The sequence below is a fragment of the Scyliorhinus torazame genome, chromosome 9 (assembly GCF_047496885.1).
Source record: "Scyliorhinus torazame isolate Kashiwa2021f chromosome 9, sScyTor2.1, whole genome shotgun sequence".
Lineage (NCBI taxonomy): Eukaryota > Metazoa > Chordata > Chondrichthyes > Carcharhiniformes > Scyliorhinidae > Scyliorhinus > Scyliorhinus torazame.
Genome location: NC_092715.1, coordinates 163,827,424 through 163,843,637, shown reverse-complemented (window position 1 = coordinate 163,843,637; position 16,214 = coordinate 163,827,424). Strand labels below are relative to the sequence as shown.

The 16,214-nt window shown below is 43.8% G+C and overlaps 1 protein-coding gene across 5 annotated transcripts in view; it reads right to left on the bottom strand.

The window, feature by feature from the left end:
- The window catches only part of dapk1 (death-associated protein kinase 1), a 310,534-nt gene that overhangs the window by 170,023 nt on the left and 124,297 nt on the right, over window positions 1-16,214 (bottom strand). For all 5 annotated transcript variants that reach the window (XM_072516716.1, XM_072516717.1, XM_072516715.1 and 2 more), the window contains exons 3-4: window positions 5,778-5,999; window positions 1,821-1,959 (exon numbers count right to left, since the gene is read on the bottom strand). In XM_072516716.1, coding sequence (XP_072372817.1) covers window positions 1,821-1,959; window positions 5,778-5,999 — 361 coding nt within the window. The remainder of the gene's footprint in view (window positions 1-1,820; window positions 1,960-5,777; window positions 6,000-16,214) is intronic.

Genomic DNA, 16,214 nt, shown 5'->3' with positions numbered 1-16,214 from the left:
TTTCAAGGTCAATGTATCCCATGAGTTTCAATATTTAAAGCTAAACGCTGTACTCCAGAGAGGGTCTAACCAAGACACTGTACAATTGAAGTTTAATTCCTCCATTTTGCATTCCAAACATCCTTCAGATAATTGGATTATGTAACTTTGCATTCATTTTTAGTCATTTGTGGCAGGAAGATTGAAAATTGGAAGGCAAATAAATTGCCTAGATGCAAACCACAGGTGCTAAGCTCTACTTTTCTCCAGATTGCTGTCAGCAGTGACCTAATGGCTTTAAGCACATTTGATTAGAAAAATATTACACAGGTAAACACATCTCAAGCATTGCCAATAGTAGTATCATTGATATAACATTAAAACAGCCATTAAAGGGTCAAATAAATTTGCTCATGTGCTTGTCGCAAACCTTTAAAAGAAACAGGTGAATTGACAAATTAAAAGTTACTAACCACTCATGAAGCACATTGGTATTGTGGGTCTAAACTCATAAAACACATGTTAAAACTGCCAGAAACCAATTCTGCTTTGATTTACAGCAAGAAAAAGTACTTCCATCCAACACGTTGGCACAGTGGTTAACACTGCTGCCTCACAGTACCAGGGATCCGATTCAATTCCAGCCTTGGGCGACTGTGTGCGTAGTCTGCACGTTCTCCCAGAGTCTGCGTGGGTTTCCTCCGGGTGCTCCGGTTTCCTCTCACAGTCCAAAGACCTACAGGTTAGGTGGGGTTACAGGGATAGGGTGGGATAAGTGAGCTTGCGTGGTGCGCTCTTTCAGAGGGTTGGTGCAGACTCGATAGTTGAATGGCGTTCTTCTGCACTGTAGGGATTCTATGGGTGCAAACCTAGATCTGTTGTGAGTTGTGTAAGCATTCTTTCAGGCATTATATTCCTTCATTTTAATTACATTGCTATTGAAACTATTAGTGGGCAGAGCCTGGAGGAAAGGATGACTAGGGAAAGAGGTTTGTGTAAAAGGCACCCATCCCGGAATTTTGTGGCTGAAAATTATCAATCGAAACCCCCCCACTGATATTCATCCACCTTCTTCAGCTGCTGAAACATTTTTCTGTGGAGTTTCTCTCTCACATGGAAATCCAGAAAATTCTTCACATGAGTAACACTAAAAAATAAGTTTGATACCCTGAGCTAATTTGTTCCATTTGCAATTCACTTGTGCTTTTCGCTCTTTGAAGCATTTAACTATAATTTAAGCACATTAAAAGAACCGAGCCCATCGCAAAGAACTTAAATGTTTTTAATTCTATTAATTTTGTGATAAAGAAACAAAAATGAATTTAAGACCAGAAATTGTATTTACCCACAATCCCCCATTCATCCTTGTAATTTCACAGGCCTTCATAATGATCCAGTATACCTGGCTGCCAGATAAATGTGCCTTTCTCACCATGCACCATTTGCTAGTACAAAAACATCAAACGACAGTAAATGGTAGCTCCCTGCACCGAGAGTTGCAAACTAAAATTTTAATTAAGTCAGGACCCTGAGCCACTCACTTTTATAGGTGTAAAATGAGAAAACCAGAAAAAAACCACTTTAAAAAAGTATAATTTTGCAGCCTCTGGCAACAGAAATTTTTACTGCAGATTTTTAACAATTGAGTCTCTACTGTAATAACTTTACGTATCCTGACTACTGTCTCTCAACATCAAGAGCAGTTAAATGACTGTTTTGAGATTGGAACATGACTACAAGCAATTTCTATACTGTACACATTGTACAAAATTAATACTTCTTACTTGTCATCTACTAAGGAGCTATAACAGAAGTTCACCAACTTCACACGTTAGTTTTACCTTAAGGTCAAAATGGGCAATGCACTTGGAATGGAGGTAGTGAACACCATTGAGAATCTGCTTGAGAAATTCTGTGGCTTCCTCTTCTGTCAAGGACTCTTTCTCAGCCAGAAAATCGAACAGCTCTCCGCCAGACACGCTGCAGTTTATTGAAGAAAAATAACTTCAACAGGATTGCTTCCAACATACTTAAAACAATTTGCTCACAGATAACTCAATTTTAAGGTCACTCAAATTAAATGCCCTATCTAAAAACATGGAATTAACACTAACTGTTATTTGTCATGCATGGCGCTGAAAGATTTGATAACACAGGCTGACAGCCTATGGTGAAATTTACCTCGCGTCATTTGATCTTTCAGCGTTTTGGTAAGTGGTTTTTGTTTGTCTTGTTAAAGCATTTAAATTGCACAAATCCAATTTTAAAATCTCAACTTCAAAAACGTCCTTAATAGCCTGCAGTCAACTCATGGCAATTAGATTTATTTATAATACCCAACATACTTGCTTCATCTTCTGAGGAAACTGAAGAATGCAAAAGTATGCCTGGGCAGTGTTTAAAACCTGAAGAAATTCTTAGCTAAGTTATAAAAACAGCTTTGCTGTGAAATTGCTCAGAGATTCCAATCAGTAGCATAACCAAACTGGGAGGGGAGTCCAAGACACAGGCCAAGACTTTCCATCCTTGTTCAGTGCTGGGAATTTCCGTTGATGCTGAAAGTGAATCGAGTTTTGGCTAGAACACCAAATTTTCCTATCTCGCCCGCAACAGATCCGGCCACGGACCAGAGAATCCCGCCAAAAAACTAAAATTACTTCCAAATAGTGCTAGATGGAAAATGTTCTGTCTGGGATAAAATAAGCAGTGGAATTTCACGGGAATTTGTTCCAGCCTCTCGTTTACAGTGTCTGTAAATTATATGAGATAAGGGGCGAGATTCTCCGACCCCCCGCCGGGTCGGAGAATCGCCGGGGGCTGGCATGAATCCCGCCCCCGCCGGTTGCCGAATTCTCCTGCACCGGATATTTGGCTGGGCGGGCAGTTGGCCCCCACCCCGGCGATTCTCCGGCCCAGATGGGCCGAAGTCCTGCCGCTAAAATGCCTGTCCCGCCGGCGTAGATTAAACCATCTACCTTACCAGTGGGACAAGGCGGCGTGGGCGGGCTCCGGGGTCCTGGGGGGGACGCGGGGCGATCTGGCCCCGGGGGGGGGGGGGTGCCCCCACGGTGGCCTGGCCCGCGATCGGGGCCCACCAATCCGCGGGCGGGCCTGTGCCGTGGGGGCACTCTTTTCCTTCCGCCGTGGCGGTCTCCACGATGGCGGAGGCGGAAGAGACACCATCCACTGCGCATGCGCGGGAATGCCATCAGCGGCCGCTAACGCTCTCGCACATGCGCCGCCCGCAGATGTCATTTCCGCGCCAGCTGGCGGGGCACCAAAGGCCTTTTCCGCCAGCTGGCGGGGCAGAAATTCGTCTGGCGCGGGCCTAGCCCCTTAAGGTTGGGGCTCGACCCCCCAAGATGCAGAGCATTCCGCACCTTTGGGGCGGCGCGATGCCCGACTGATTTGCGCCATTTTGGGCGCCAGTCGGCGGACATCGTGCCGATACCGGAGTATTTTGCCCAAGGTGTCTGTAGTAGCTTAATATAAGTTTAATAACAAAATCTTCACAGAGATACACACTGAATATTTAAAATGTGCTGAGATAGACAAATGTGTTTTAAAGTGAATAAATGTAAGGTAGTGCCGTACATGTAGCAGTAGACAAAGATCACAAGTGACAAAAGTTTAAAATGAAAATATATTGGAAGCAATCATGGATTATGCTCAGATTACTTGGCCATGGTAAAGCAGTTATTATTAGATATTAGAGTGTAACTGGACATCATGGCAGAATAGATTTTATTGTTATATGATATGCAGGGCGCAATCTTCCAGCTACGCTGCGCCAGAAAAGCATCTCACCGCAGCGCAGCGTGGCCAGTGAAAGCCGGGAGATCCCGCTCCCAGGATACACCTGGCTCGCAAACTCACAAGACGTTGCAAGGAGAATCCTGTCCACTATGGACGGGATCAGTTTTTGGCAAATCTGCATATTAGAGTGAGGCAGTAAACCTTGCTCTAATGTGCAGGTTCCCAAGGTGCCTGAGGCTTTGGAATTCAATCCCTTTGCCTCGAGGATCTCGGGTGAGTGCCGTTTGGTACCGGTCCCCACAAACGGGGAGCAGATGGAACGGCACTCGTGGTGGTCTCCAAGGGGATCGGAGGCCCCCAGCTACATTGCCTTTGGGAAGGGTGGTGCCCTGACACTGCTGGTGCCACCTGGGTACCCTGGCAACACCAGCCTGGCACCCTGGCAGTGCCAGCCTAGCACTGCCAAGGTGCCCAGGTGGAAGTCAGTTGGCTGAGGCACTGCAAGGGTGCCAGGTTGGCACTGCCAAGGTGGCATTTTTAGTGCACGCGCGATTGGGCTGGAGTTGCCCACCGTGGGTGTTGGGAGGTGCAGTGGGGGGGGGGGGGGGACGGGGGGGGGACGGAGGACCGTCCCATGTTGCGTTCAGGCTGGAGGTCGGTCGGGAATTTTTTTGTTTTGTGGGCCTCGGAGATCGGGACTCCATTTTTAAATGGCTTCCTGATTTCTCGCTACAATGGGGAGTCCTGGCCCCATTATAAAAAAAACGAGGTTATGTGCGGCCTCGGCCCCGTGTTCCCCGTTTGGGCCCCTTATTCAAAGCGAATCAACGGTGAGACCCATACAAACACAGGGAGAATGTGCAAACTCCACACGGACAGTGACCCGGATCTGGGATCGAACCCAGGACCTCAGCGCTGTGAAGCTGCAGTGCTAACCACTGAGCCACTGTGCCGCCCCCCTGCTGTAATTAATTTGCAGTATTTTGAACCAGGTCCTTTGGATAAAATAATGCACTTCATCTAGATTTACTGTTTATATTTGTGTCTGTTTATTATTATTTATGCAAAAATATGTGGTTCTCTTCAATGGCAGGTGTAATTAAGTTGCTATGAATGCTTGGATGACTGAACTGTCCCACTAAAATATTGATCAATGTGGTTGGACAGTTAGATGTCTTGGTCCTTTGTACAATTCTCCAGGACAAAGGGGCCAGCATATCAACAGCTAGAAACAGAAAACAAAATGGCTTCCGAATTTGTACTGTGCTTTGGTGAGTTAATTTACTTCTGATTAATTCCAACGGATTACAGTACTCTGCAAACTATATATTGGTTGGCGGGGAAATAAGCAATTTGCAAAACTGAATTAAAAACAGGGGAATGACAGAGCAACACAATGTCAAATAAAATTCTGCCTTCATTGTGATTAAATAAAAAATTAAGTTCTCCATCAGGAAATAGATTTTATTTCAATTGTTTATGATTCATTTCCTTTAAAAGCTGAAGAAAGGAAACTGATGCAGGCAGCTGCTCACTTACTCACAATGCATACATGTACTATTGAATATTGTTGATTCTTTTTGTGGTTTCAAGATAATTTTATTTACAATGGTTTCTGAAGAAGGTTATGCATATCTTCCACTCAAAGCGTAGATGCACTGGGAACATTGTGCTCAGAATATTTATTATGGATGTCTGGCAAAGTGATCTTAAGTCAAATGAGATACTACTGTACTATTATTTGAAACATCACAATTGATTTAGTTAGTGTACATCATAGTACCGTGCATCACAAAACATGTGACCAATGCTTCAACTTTACTGTCACTGTTCTCATGAGGCAAAGTAACAGGTTCCTTCATTACGCACCCAAGCTGTGCCACCACCTGCGCATTTTACATCAATTAGCTCAGCTGAATTACCATCCACAATGTTCTCAGCAATGCATGGAAAATACATTTGTCCACTCAAATGAGAAATTACTTTTCAGCACACTTCCACATGGAGGGTAAAGCAACGTAAATAGGCAAATATTTACTTACAGTTCAAGAATAAGGATCACATCAGTTTTGTTTTCATAGACATCACGCAGAGTTATGATATTTGGGTGCTGAATCTCCTTTAAGATATTGACTTCTCTTTCGATGTCCTCACGACTCACTCCACGGCGGCTTGACTTTGAGCGACGCTTCTTGATAAATTTTGCTGCATACCCCATTCCAGAGCTTTTCTCTGTGCATTTTTTTACTATTGCAAATTGTCCACTGGAAATAAAAGTCAGAGGTATAAATTCAGGCAGGACTGCAAACACTGTACAGCAAACACGTTAGGCGGCAATAGAAAAAAAATGAAGGCACTGAATAATACTGCAAAAACAATAGGATTTAAAATTTAAGCAACATACAGGAATCTGAAACAAGAACATAGGATTCTGGAAAAACTCAGCAGGTGTGGCTGCATTTATTAGGAGAGAAAGCAGAGTTAACGTTTCAAGTCCTTTGATTCTTTGTCAGGATTTTAAATTTGTTATGTGAGATATAGTCTGATTTTGGATCACCTCAGTTTTTTCCCTTCTTTCATGCAGATCCTCAGTCCAAAAACACACGCAACTTTTTCTTTATGACCCCAGTACTTGCTATTTGAGGATAGAAGGTGGCTAAGCAGGTTATTTTCAAACCCACTACACTGACATGAACCAGGGCCTAATATTACAGCAATAAAACTACTTGAGCGTATTTGAATATGCACGAGCACCTTTAACCCTGTAAACTCAGTAATAAAATAGAGCGAAGGTAAGTAGGTAAGTAGGAACGGTGGAAATATAGCACAGATAGAAATAGAATGGCTTGCAAACTGAAGTCAAAAATAGGAGATGGCTAAATGGCTGAAGTGATAATAGTACGTCTGGCAATAGGAGGGATTATTTTTTAAATATAAGGTATATACAAGGCATAATCTGTGAATGGTTAAAAAGGATGGGGATAGACACACAGTAAGATGAACATGAAAAACTGACAAAACGGAACGGGCTCCAACTGCCTAAAGAAACAAAGGAATTACTCGACCTAAAAAGATTAAATCCATCTAGTTCCCCTTCTACCATCCTGGTAGTCACATGATAGAAGAATATTGACGTTCTTCAGTGGAGTCAATCACCATCAATTGGTCGACAGCAAACCCAGAAATAACTTATGGAAAACACGAGTGGTGGAGAGCTTTGGGAATCAGAGGTCCAGGGTCAGCCTTTCCTCCCAAATACTTATCACATATCATTTGTTTTCTTTTGGAGATCAGGGTGCCTTTTTCGGGATTGCTGGTTTTAAGGCTTCACTTGCAAGTGTGGCATGTGTGCCACGCCTCCACATTTCTTCTGCACAGACTACCGGATGATCTGGAGACAAACTGGGTTAGCACAGTGGTTAGCACTGCTGCCTCAGAATGCCAATGACTCGGGTTTGATTCTGACCTTGGGTGAATCTGTGTGGAGTTTGCACATTCCCCTTGTGTCTGAGTTTTTCCTCCGGGTGCTCCGGTTTCCTCCCAATGTCCATAGATGTGCAGGTTAGGTGGACTGGCCATGCTAAATGTTTCCTTAATTTCCCAAAGGTTGGTGGGGTTACGGTGGAGTCGTGGGCCTAGGCTTGGTGCTCTTTCGGAGTGTCATGCAGACTAGATGGGCCAAATGGTCTCTTTCTGCATTGTCGGACTCTTATGATGCTGATATCACAAAAATGCTATTTTCTGAAAGAATTGTATCTAATTTGCATTTGAACGAATCAATACTAACTGCTTCTATTGTCTCCCTATGGAGTCCGTTGTACTGAAACCTTATTTCCAGAGATTAGATTTGAATTCATCCCGCCTTGAAGCATGGGCAGCATCTTCAGATTCCACTGTTTGGAACAAAGTGAAACAACTTACCATGAAGCCTGTGTCATGGGAGTGTCCCTTTAAAATATCACATGGCTTCAGTGATGTCATTGTGTGGGTGGAGCTGGGCTGTGGCTCTGGCAGTGAGTTTTTACTTTCACTTTGGTTTGGGGCTTGTTCTGTGGCTCGGAGTTTTACTGTCGTTTTAAGTTTGACCTGGTTTTGTATTGCACAGGTTGAAAAAAAGTGTCTCTGTATCTTTTTCAAAGCTGTTTCCAGGGGGTGGCATGTGGCGCGGTGGTTAGCATTGGGACTGCGGCGCTGAGGACCCGGGTTCGAATCCCGGCTCTGGGTCACTGTCCGTGTAGAGTTTACACATTCTCCCCATGTCTGCGTGGGTTTCACCCCCACAACCCAAAGGTGTGCAGGTTAGGTGGATTGGCCACGCTAAATTGCCCCTTAATTGGAAAAAAAATAATTGGGTACTCTAAATTTTTTGGGAAAAAAAGCTGTTTCCAGATTACTTGAGAACTTAAGAGATAACTGTTTTCTGAAAGGAATTCAAACCTGCTGTTTTGGAAATGAAACAAGAGCATCCATACCACAGTCTTAAAGATAGTAAGAGTGCTGTGTGTTGGGCCACGCCTTTGAAAAGGGAGTTTCCGGTTTATGGGATCGTGTTATTAAATTGGAACAGTTAAAGGGAGGGTTTATTAAGGGTGATACATAGATTACTGTAGCTGTGTGGGGTATTTATGTTGGTAGTTGATAAAAATGCTTACTGTGTGTGTTTATAAAAATATTAACTACATTCATAGAATAAAGCTTGTTTTTGATTAAAAGTGCTGAAGGCCTCTGTTGAATAACACCTGAAAGGCAGGCCCTTGTGCTCATTGTAACCAAAATCAATAAATAGTTGTTGGTCAGGTGAACTCCATGGTATACTTTGGAGTTTTCTAAACCCTGGCCCATAACACCTGGTAGAAAAATTGGCAATTGGCAGCAAGGGTTCAGACCACCTCACCAGCATGGTTCTCGCAGAGTATCTACCCCCTCCCCCCCACCCCACCCCCCAAGCGTTTATCTCCTTCCTCCCACCTCCCACAGTGCTGCCATACATTCCACATTGGCATCCCACATTGTCAATACTTTCTGTCAATATGTCTCTAAGCTGGTTCACAAAATTAAAGCCTCTGAGATTAAAGAAGCAAGTTGCAGCATGAATACAAAACGGTGAAGGGGCAGAAAACACAGAGTAGTGGGGTGAATGGTTCTTTTACTGACAGGAATGTGAAAATATTGAAAGTCTCCACTTCAGATTCTCCTGCTAATTAAGGAGGACTAAATTAAATGCCATGATTAGCGATCGCTAATTTAGAATAGAATAGAATCCCTACTGTGCTGAAGGGGGCCATTCCATTTGACCTATCAAGTTTGCACCGACCCTCCGCAAGAGCACCCTACTTGGGCCCAATCCCCCGCCCTATCCCCGTCAGACGACCTAACCTTTAGACACTAAGTGGCAATTTAGAATGGCCAATCCACCTAACCCACACATCTTTGGGTCTATGGGAGGAAACTGGAGCAGCCAGACAAAACCCACGCAGACACAGGGAAAACGTACAAACCCCACACAGACAGTTGCCTGAGGTCAGAATCTTACACAGGTCCCTGCCGCTGCGAGTCAGCAGTGCAAACCACTGTTGTATGAAAAATGAAGACCCTCGAATATAATTTACTTTTAATCCCATTGTGAAATGCTCTGCATTGACATGGCTGTAAAGTAGGGTGGTCGAAATTGGCAGCCTTCCGCGACCAAATTTAAAGGGTAGACATCAGCAGAATTCTTGGAGGATGAGGCGGAGACCCAACACTACTGAAATTAGTGGAATTCCATAGGTTGAAAAAAAAGGACATTGAGGATTGATGTTTTTCTTCAGGCAAGCTAGTTAATTACAAAAGATACCATACATAAGTTGGGCAAGGCAATGCCATTGTATGGTAACAAGCTAATAATGGTCCAGGAAAAAACAATCACCTGACCTGGGCATTGCCACTGAATGTCATGGGAAGATGGTTAGATTCTATCTTGTTAGGGATGGTCATTGTCCGACACCTGCATGGCTCGATTATTAAATTAGTACTAGGCTAGACAATGGATGGATTTGAAAGCAAGGCTGAAACTTTTAGAATCAAGATATCATTCAACCAGGAGCCAAAGGAGTGTAGAAGCATTCAATCAGGTGCTTGGATCCATCCAACAGATGAAGCCAAGGAATGAATGAGCTGGCAGCGAACTCACACATCATAGAGAAGCCCACAGCACAGACTGGCAAGGTTAGACACGTGGAGATAGCAGCTTCTGCCCAGGGCAGACTATAATGGGTATTATAACACCCCTTCCCACCACCACACAAGGGGAACCCCAGCGGGTCCACCCCTGGCACTGCCAGGGTTGCCATGGGCATATCTCACATAACCCAGAGGCTATACTTACCTCCAAGCCCCCGACGTGGACAATGCGACTGGTTTTCGTGTTGAAAATAAGTAGTGGCCGTACCAGTGTGATGTCACATCGACTGAATGGGAGGATAAGGTGTGGGCGGACATTACAGTGTCAAGGCCGGTAAATACATGTTAATTTATGGAAATTTGGTGGGGAAGACCTCAAACCAAAGATCTCGGCTGCGCAGATCCTGTTTTGACCTTCGCGGCCGTTATGGGATTTGCTCCCACGCCGAGCATGCCCGCTAAATTGCAGCTTTTTGTTTTGCTTCTTCACATTTGATACGGTGTCTCGGAATCAAACCCCATTCTTGCAAGTTGTAAATGTTTCACAAGACAGGATTTAATGAAATGAGTCATCTTTATCATGATATCTGGGGTATTTTTTTGGCATTTGTTCCCCAAGAATAGACATTCAAATTGTCTGTTGACTGATGAATACCCAATGTTATATTTAAAATGACCAGTCAAGTAATGCCTTGCACAATTATACACAACCTACACAATTATACACACATGGGACGGCACGGTGATGCGGTGGTTAGCACTGCTGTCTCATGGCGCCTTGGACCCGGGTTCGATCCTGGCCCCGGGTCACTGTCCATGTGGTGTTTGCACATTCTCCCCATGTCTGCGTGGGTCTCACCCCCACAGTCCAAAACGATGTGAAGGGTAGGTGAATTGACCACTCTAAAATTGCCCCTTAATTGGAAAAAAAAGGTGCTCTAAATTTAATATAGGCCTGAATTTTCTGAAGACTAACACCCATATGATACCAAAATCTTAGAAAACTATGGCGTGAGTGAGTTATGCCATTGCTACGTCACACCATAATTTACTGCAAATTATGCCCGTGTGGAGAATGTTTAGCCGGGTGTTTCCTGGCGCTGGCAGTGCGAAGAACGACCCTGCTATTAAACGGGACTCTTGCTTCATTTCTGGGCCTCAGCGAGGAACACCCCACCGAGTCCACACTTTGTCCTGTTTCCTGCACTAATGAGCTCTGCTCATCAGCACAGAAGATGATCATTTAAAAATGGCGTCTCAATCTCTAGATCCCCCCACCATGGCCTTCACACCCCAACTCACCAATAAAGGGGTTGACAAGACCCCACACCCCACCTCATAAGGCAGGGCACCCCTGGCCCCCATCCTCCACATGGACATGATGCCACCTGGGAACCAGTTACACTGCCAGGGTGGCACCCGGGTGGCACTGCCAGAGTGCCAGGCTGACGGTGCCCGGGTGGCATCTGGGGTGCCATGGTACCACCCTGCCAAGAGCCCGACAACCTAATGGGCCCTCAATTGCCTTTGAGACAAACTGCTCACTTGAATATGTAAAACTGGGTCCCGACCTCAATCATTACAATCGTTAGATCTCGTGAGGCGTGCTGAGGCTGGTCATCTTGCGAGAGGCCTCGTGTGAGATTTGCCGGCCTCATCGTGTCCCAAGGCAGGTGCGCGGCGAGGCCAATAGATTGTGCCCATTGTCTCACCTCGTTCTTCCTACAAAAATGTATTGCTTCATATTTTTCTGCTCTAAATTTAGTCTGTCGTGTGTCTGCCCATTTCATCAGTCCCTCTGTTCTCCTAGCATCCATTATCATCCTCATTGTTTGCACCATTTCATGGTATACAGATGATACAAAACCTGGAAATTAAGCCCTGTATACCAAAGTCTAGATCGTTAATATACATCAGAAATGCAGTGGTTCTACTAATGGCCTCTGCTGAAACCCTCAACATGCCCTTTCTTTTTGGCCAGTTAGCCCCCACTCTTAAACACTGAATGATTCGACATCACCCATATTGTGATTATTTCTGTGATTATTTCTTTATTCAGTACAAGTAAGACTTGGCATGTTACAGTCTATAAACAGTAGTTAATATGGCCTCACGAGTTATTTGTTTCTCTCTAAATTTAGAGTACCCAATTCATTTTTTCCAATTAAGGGGCAATTTAGCGTGGCCAATCCACCTAGCCTGCACATCTTTAGATTGTTGGGGTGAGACCCACCCAACACGGGGAGAATGTGCAAACTCCACACGGACAGTGACCCAGAGCCGGAATCGAACCTGGGACCTCGGCGCGGTGAGGCAGCAGTGCTACCACTGCACCTCCGTGCTGCCATTGAAATTAAAACAAAGTTCACATCAGAATGGAGGAAAGAGTCTTTCAAGTAAAGACACAATGGCAGAAGCTTCAAGGGTCTTTACCTGTAATGTTATTGTGTCTTCATTTATTTGTTTTCTAAACGTTAAGACTGTAAATTTAAGCAAACCACTCTGGTGATCCCTGACTGTGTTTGAATTGAACAAAAATAGAAGTAGTCGTAACACAGACTTGCACTTGAAATTAACATCATAGATCCTCTCTAATATAGTAAAGCATTTCCCACTCCATCTCTACTGCAGCAGAGATCACTCTAATGTGGAAATAATTACATACACTTTGCAATCATCAATTGTTACTTTCACACTAACGCGGCAGCTAAATAATGTCATCGGGTGCAGCTTTCTTTCAAAACTTAATAAGGCAAACTGAATACAGAGTTTATTGGGAGTGCTAGTCAGAAAGAATTATATACCAACGTTGTACTGATTCAAATAATGAAATCAATTCTGTAGTAAGGCAGACAGCTTTATTTGCCTAACGGCAAGCAAAATATATGGATATGTTAGAAAGGAGTTCAGAGAAAAGTGACCAGGATGATTACAGCTTTGAGGAAGTAAGTTACGCACAAGAAGCGGCTTCAGCAACAAAAAAAATCAGTGGTGAAAAAGACTGGGTAAGAGAGAGAAACCAAACTATTATGGATAATGAGCAAATGGCTGCACTATACAAATTTAAAAATGTGCACCCTCAAATAAGCTTAGAGATAAGAAATCTCTCTTCCTCGCCCATCCACCCCCCACGAGCCCTCTCCCCATTCAGAATTGTACACCAGTGGGGAATATTCCCATTACCACCAAGCTAGCAAATCAACCCTGGTTCATTGAAGTGTGTAGGAGGCCATATCAGAAGCAGCACCACGCATACTGAAAAATGAAGTGTCAACCTGCTGAGCTACAACACAAGGACTTGTGCCAAATAGTGAAAGCAGCAAGTGATGGCCAGAGCTAAGCAATCCCACAAGCAAGGGTCAGATCTAAGCTCTCCAGTCCTGCCACATCCAGTTGTGAACAGCGATGGACAATTAAACAACTCACTGGAGGAGGAGGCTCCTCAAATAACCACATCCTCAATGATGGGGGAGCCCAGCACATCAGTGCAAAAGGTAAGGCAGAAATATTCGCAACAATCTTCAGCCAGAAGTGCAGAGTGATGATTCTGGGTTCCCAGCATCACAGGTGACAGCTCTTCAGCCAATTGATAACTACTTTCAGAAGAACTTGTTAATTTTGCATGCTTGTATGTGTGAACGAGGATTGTGAAAGTTTAAGCGCAGGTTTACCTTTTATATTTTAAATACATTTATAGTACCTAATTCATTTTTGCCAATTAAGGGGCAATTTAGCTTGGCCAATCCCATGCACATCTTTGGGTTGTGGGGGCGAAACCCACGCAAACACAGGGAGAATGTGCAAACTCCACATGGAGAGTGACCCAGAGCAGGGGTCGAACCCGGGACCTCGGCGCCGTGAGCCAGCAGTGCTAACCACTGCGCCATCCTGCCGCCCCTAAAAGAAGATTTGCTTTTGAATGGAGTCATTCCGAGAACGTTCCCACACAGAGAGAAATTCCTGGAAGCAGCTGCAGAAAAACTCCGTGAGCCTAACCAGATTTGAACACGCAACCTTCTGATCTGGAGTCAGACGCGCTACCGTTTCGCAAAAACTAAAGTGCTTAAAATATTTTTAAATATCTCTAGCTGGGACTTTTTTTTAAAAAACCAATTAAAAACTATTTGAACCTGAAGAAAGCCAGCCAGACTTGTTTCTTTGAATGGTTGAAATCAGTCATTGATTATCCTCATCCTTCTAAATTCACAAAAAAACCTGTTATGGTCAGACTTGGAGTGGTAAAGATACTCCACTCATGACATCTTGCCAACACAAAATGACCCATTTACCCTACTCTGTTTTCTTGTTAGATAACCAATCCTCTGTCAATGCTAACATATCGCCCCCTACACCATGAGCCCTTATTTTGTGCAGTAAACTTTAATGTGACACCGTGTCAATTAAAAAAAAAAATCAATTCATGGGAAGTGGATGTCACTGGATAGGCCAGAGTGTGGGCAACACGGTTAGCCCAGTTGTTTCACAGTTCCAGGGTCCCAGGATCGATTCCCAGCTGGGTCACTCTCTGTGCGGAGTCTGCACGTTCTCCCAGTGTCTGTGTGGGTTTCCTCCGGGTGCTCCGGTTTCCTCCCACAGTCCAAAGATGTGCGGGTTAGGTGGATTGGCCATGCTAAATTGACCTTTAGTGTCCAAAAAGGTGAAGTGGGGGTTACTGGGATAGGATAGATACGTGAGCTTGAGTAGGGTGCTCTTTGTAAGGGCCGGTGCAGACTCGGTGGGCCGAATAGCCTACTTCTGCGCTGTAAATTCTAAGATTTATTGCCCATTCGATTTGCCTTTGAAAAGGTGTTGATGAACCGCTGCAGTCTATGTGGTGCAAGTACACTAAAAGTGCTGTTAGGGAGGGAGTTCCAGGACTCTGACCCAGCAACAGTTAAGGCAGTCAAGGTTGGTGAGTGGCTTGGAAGGAAACTGCCAGTTTGTGCTATTCCCATGTGGCCATTGGTTTGGAAGGTTCTGTCTAAGTTGGCAAGTTTCTGCAGCACTTCCTATTGATGGTACATGCGGTTGCCACTGTGCATGGGGTGGCAGAGGGAGTGAATTCTGGTGGAGGGACTGAAGATTTGTGCCCAATCAAGCAGGCTGCTTTGTCCTGGATGCCTTCTGGAAATCTATATACACACCTCAGATTCCCCTTTATTCAACTTGCTTGTTACTTCCTTGAAGAACTCTAATACATTGGACAAACAATTTTTCTTTCACAAAAGCATGTCGACTCGGATTGTATTTAGATTTTCAAGTGCTTTGGGTTAAACTCCTTAATAATAGATTCTAGTAATTTCCCGATGACAGACATAGGCTAACTAGCCTATAGTCTTCTGCTTTCAGGCTCCCTCTTTTCTTGAGCATTCCCTATTTTCCAGCCTGATGGGACTTTTCCAGAAACTAGAGAATTTTGAAAAATTAAAACTACTATTTCTGCAGCAACTTCTTATAAAATGCTGGGATAAAGTCCATCAGGACCCATGTACTTTAGTTCTCATAATTTTCTCAATATCCTTTCTCGGTGATTGTAATTTGTTTTTAGTTCGTCCCTCTAAACTTTGTTTACAATTATTCCTGGGATGTTATTGGTGTCTTCTACAAATGCAAAATGTCAGTTCAATTCACCTGCCATTTCCTTATTTTCCATCATTAATTCTCCAGACTCACTCTTTAGGGACCAATGCTCATTTTAGTTACTCTTTTCTTTTTGAATACCTACAAAAACTCTTACTATCCACCTTTCTCTTGTACTCTGATTTTTCCCTCTTTTTTAAAATCATTCTTTGATGTTTTTTATATTTTGTCTAATCTTCTTACCTGCCACTAATCTTTGTGGAATTGTACACTTATTCTTTCAATTTTATACCATCTTTAACTTCCTTAGTTAACCGGATGGTGTGTCCTTCCCCCTAGAGTCTTTCCTTCTCCCTTCTCACTCGAATGTATCTTTGCTGAGTGCATGAAATTATTCCTTAAATGTCTGCCTCTGCATCACTACTGATCTATCCCATAACCTAATGTTTCAGTTCACTTTTAGCCAATTCTGTCATCATGCCCTCTTAATAAACACTCGTCTTAGACTATTATAAATGCTTGGCGGAGTTTCAAAAGGTCCAGAACATTTATCTCAGCCGAGGGGCTGTGTTCACATTTTGGTTGACATTGATCGATAGTTTTACGGTGTTATTGATAGATCATCTATATTTGATGTTGTTAAGCGGATAAGAGTTTGTTTCTTTTGTAACAGCTTTGACCTTTTTTGAAATGTTTTTATGGATGAGAGGCTGCTCGGTAGCAGTTTGAATATGACA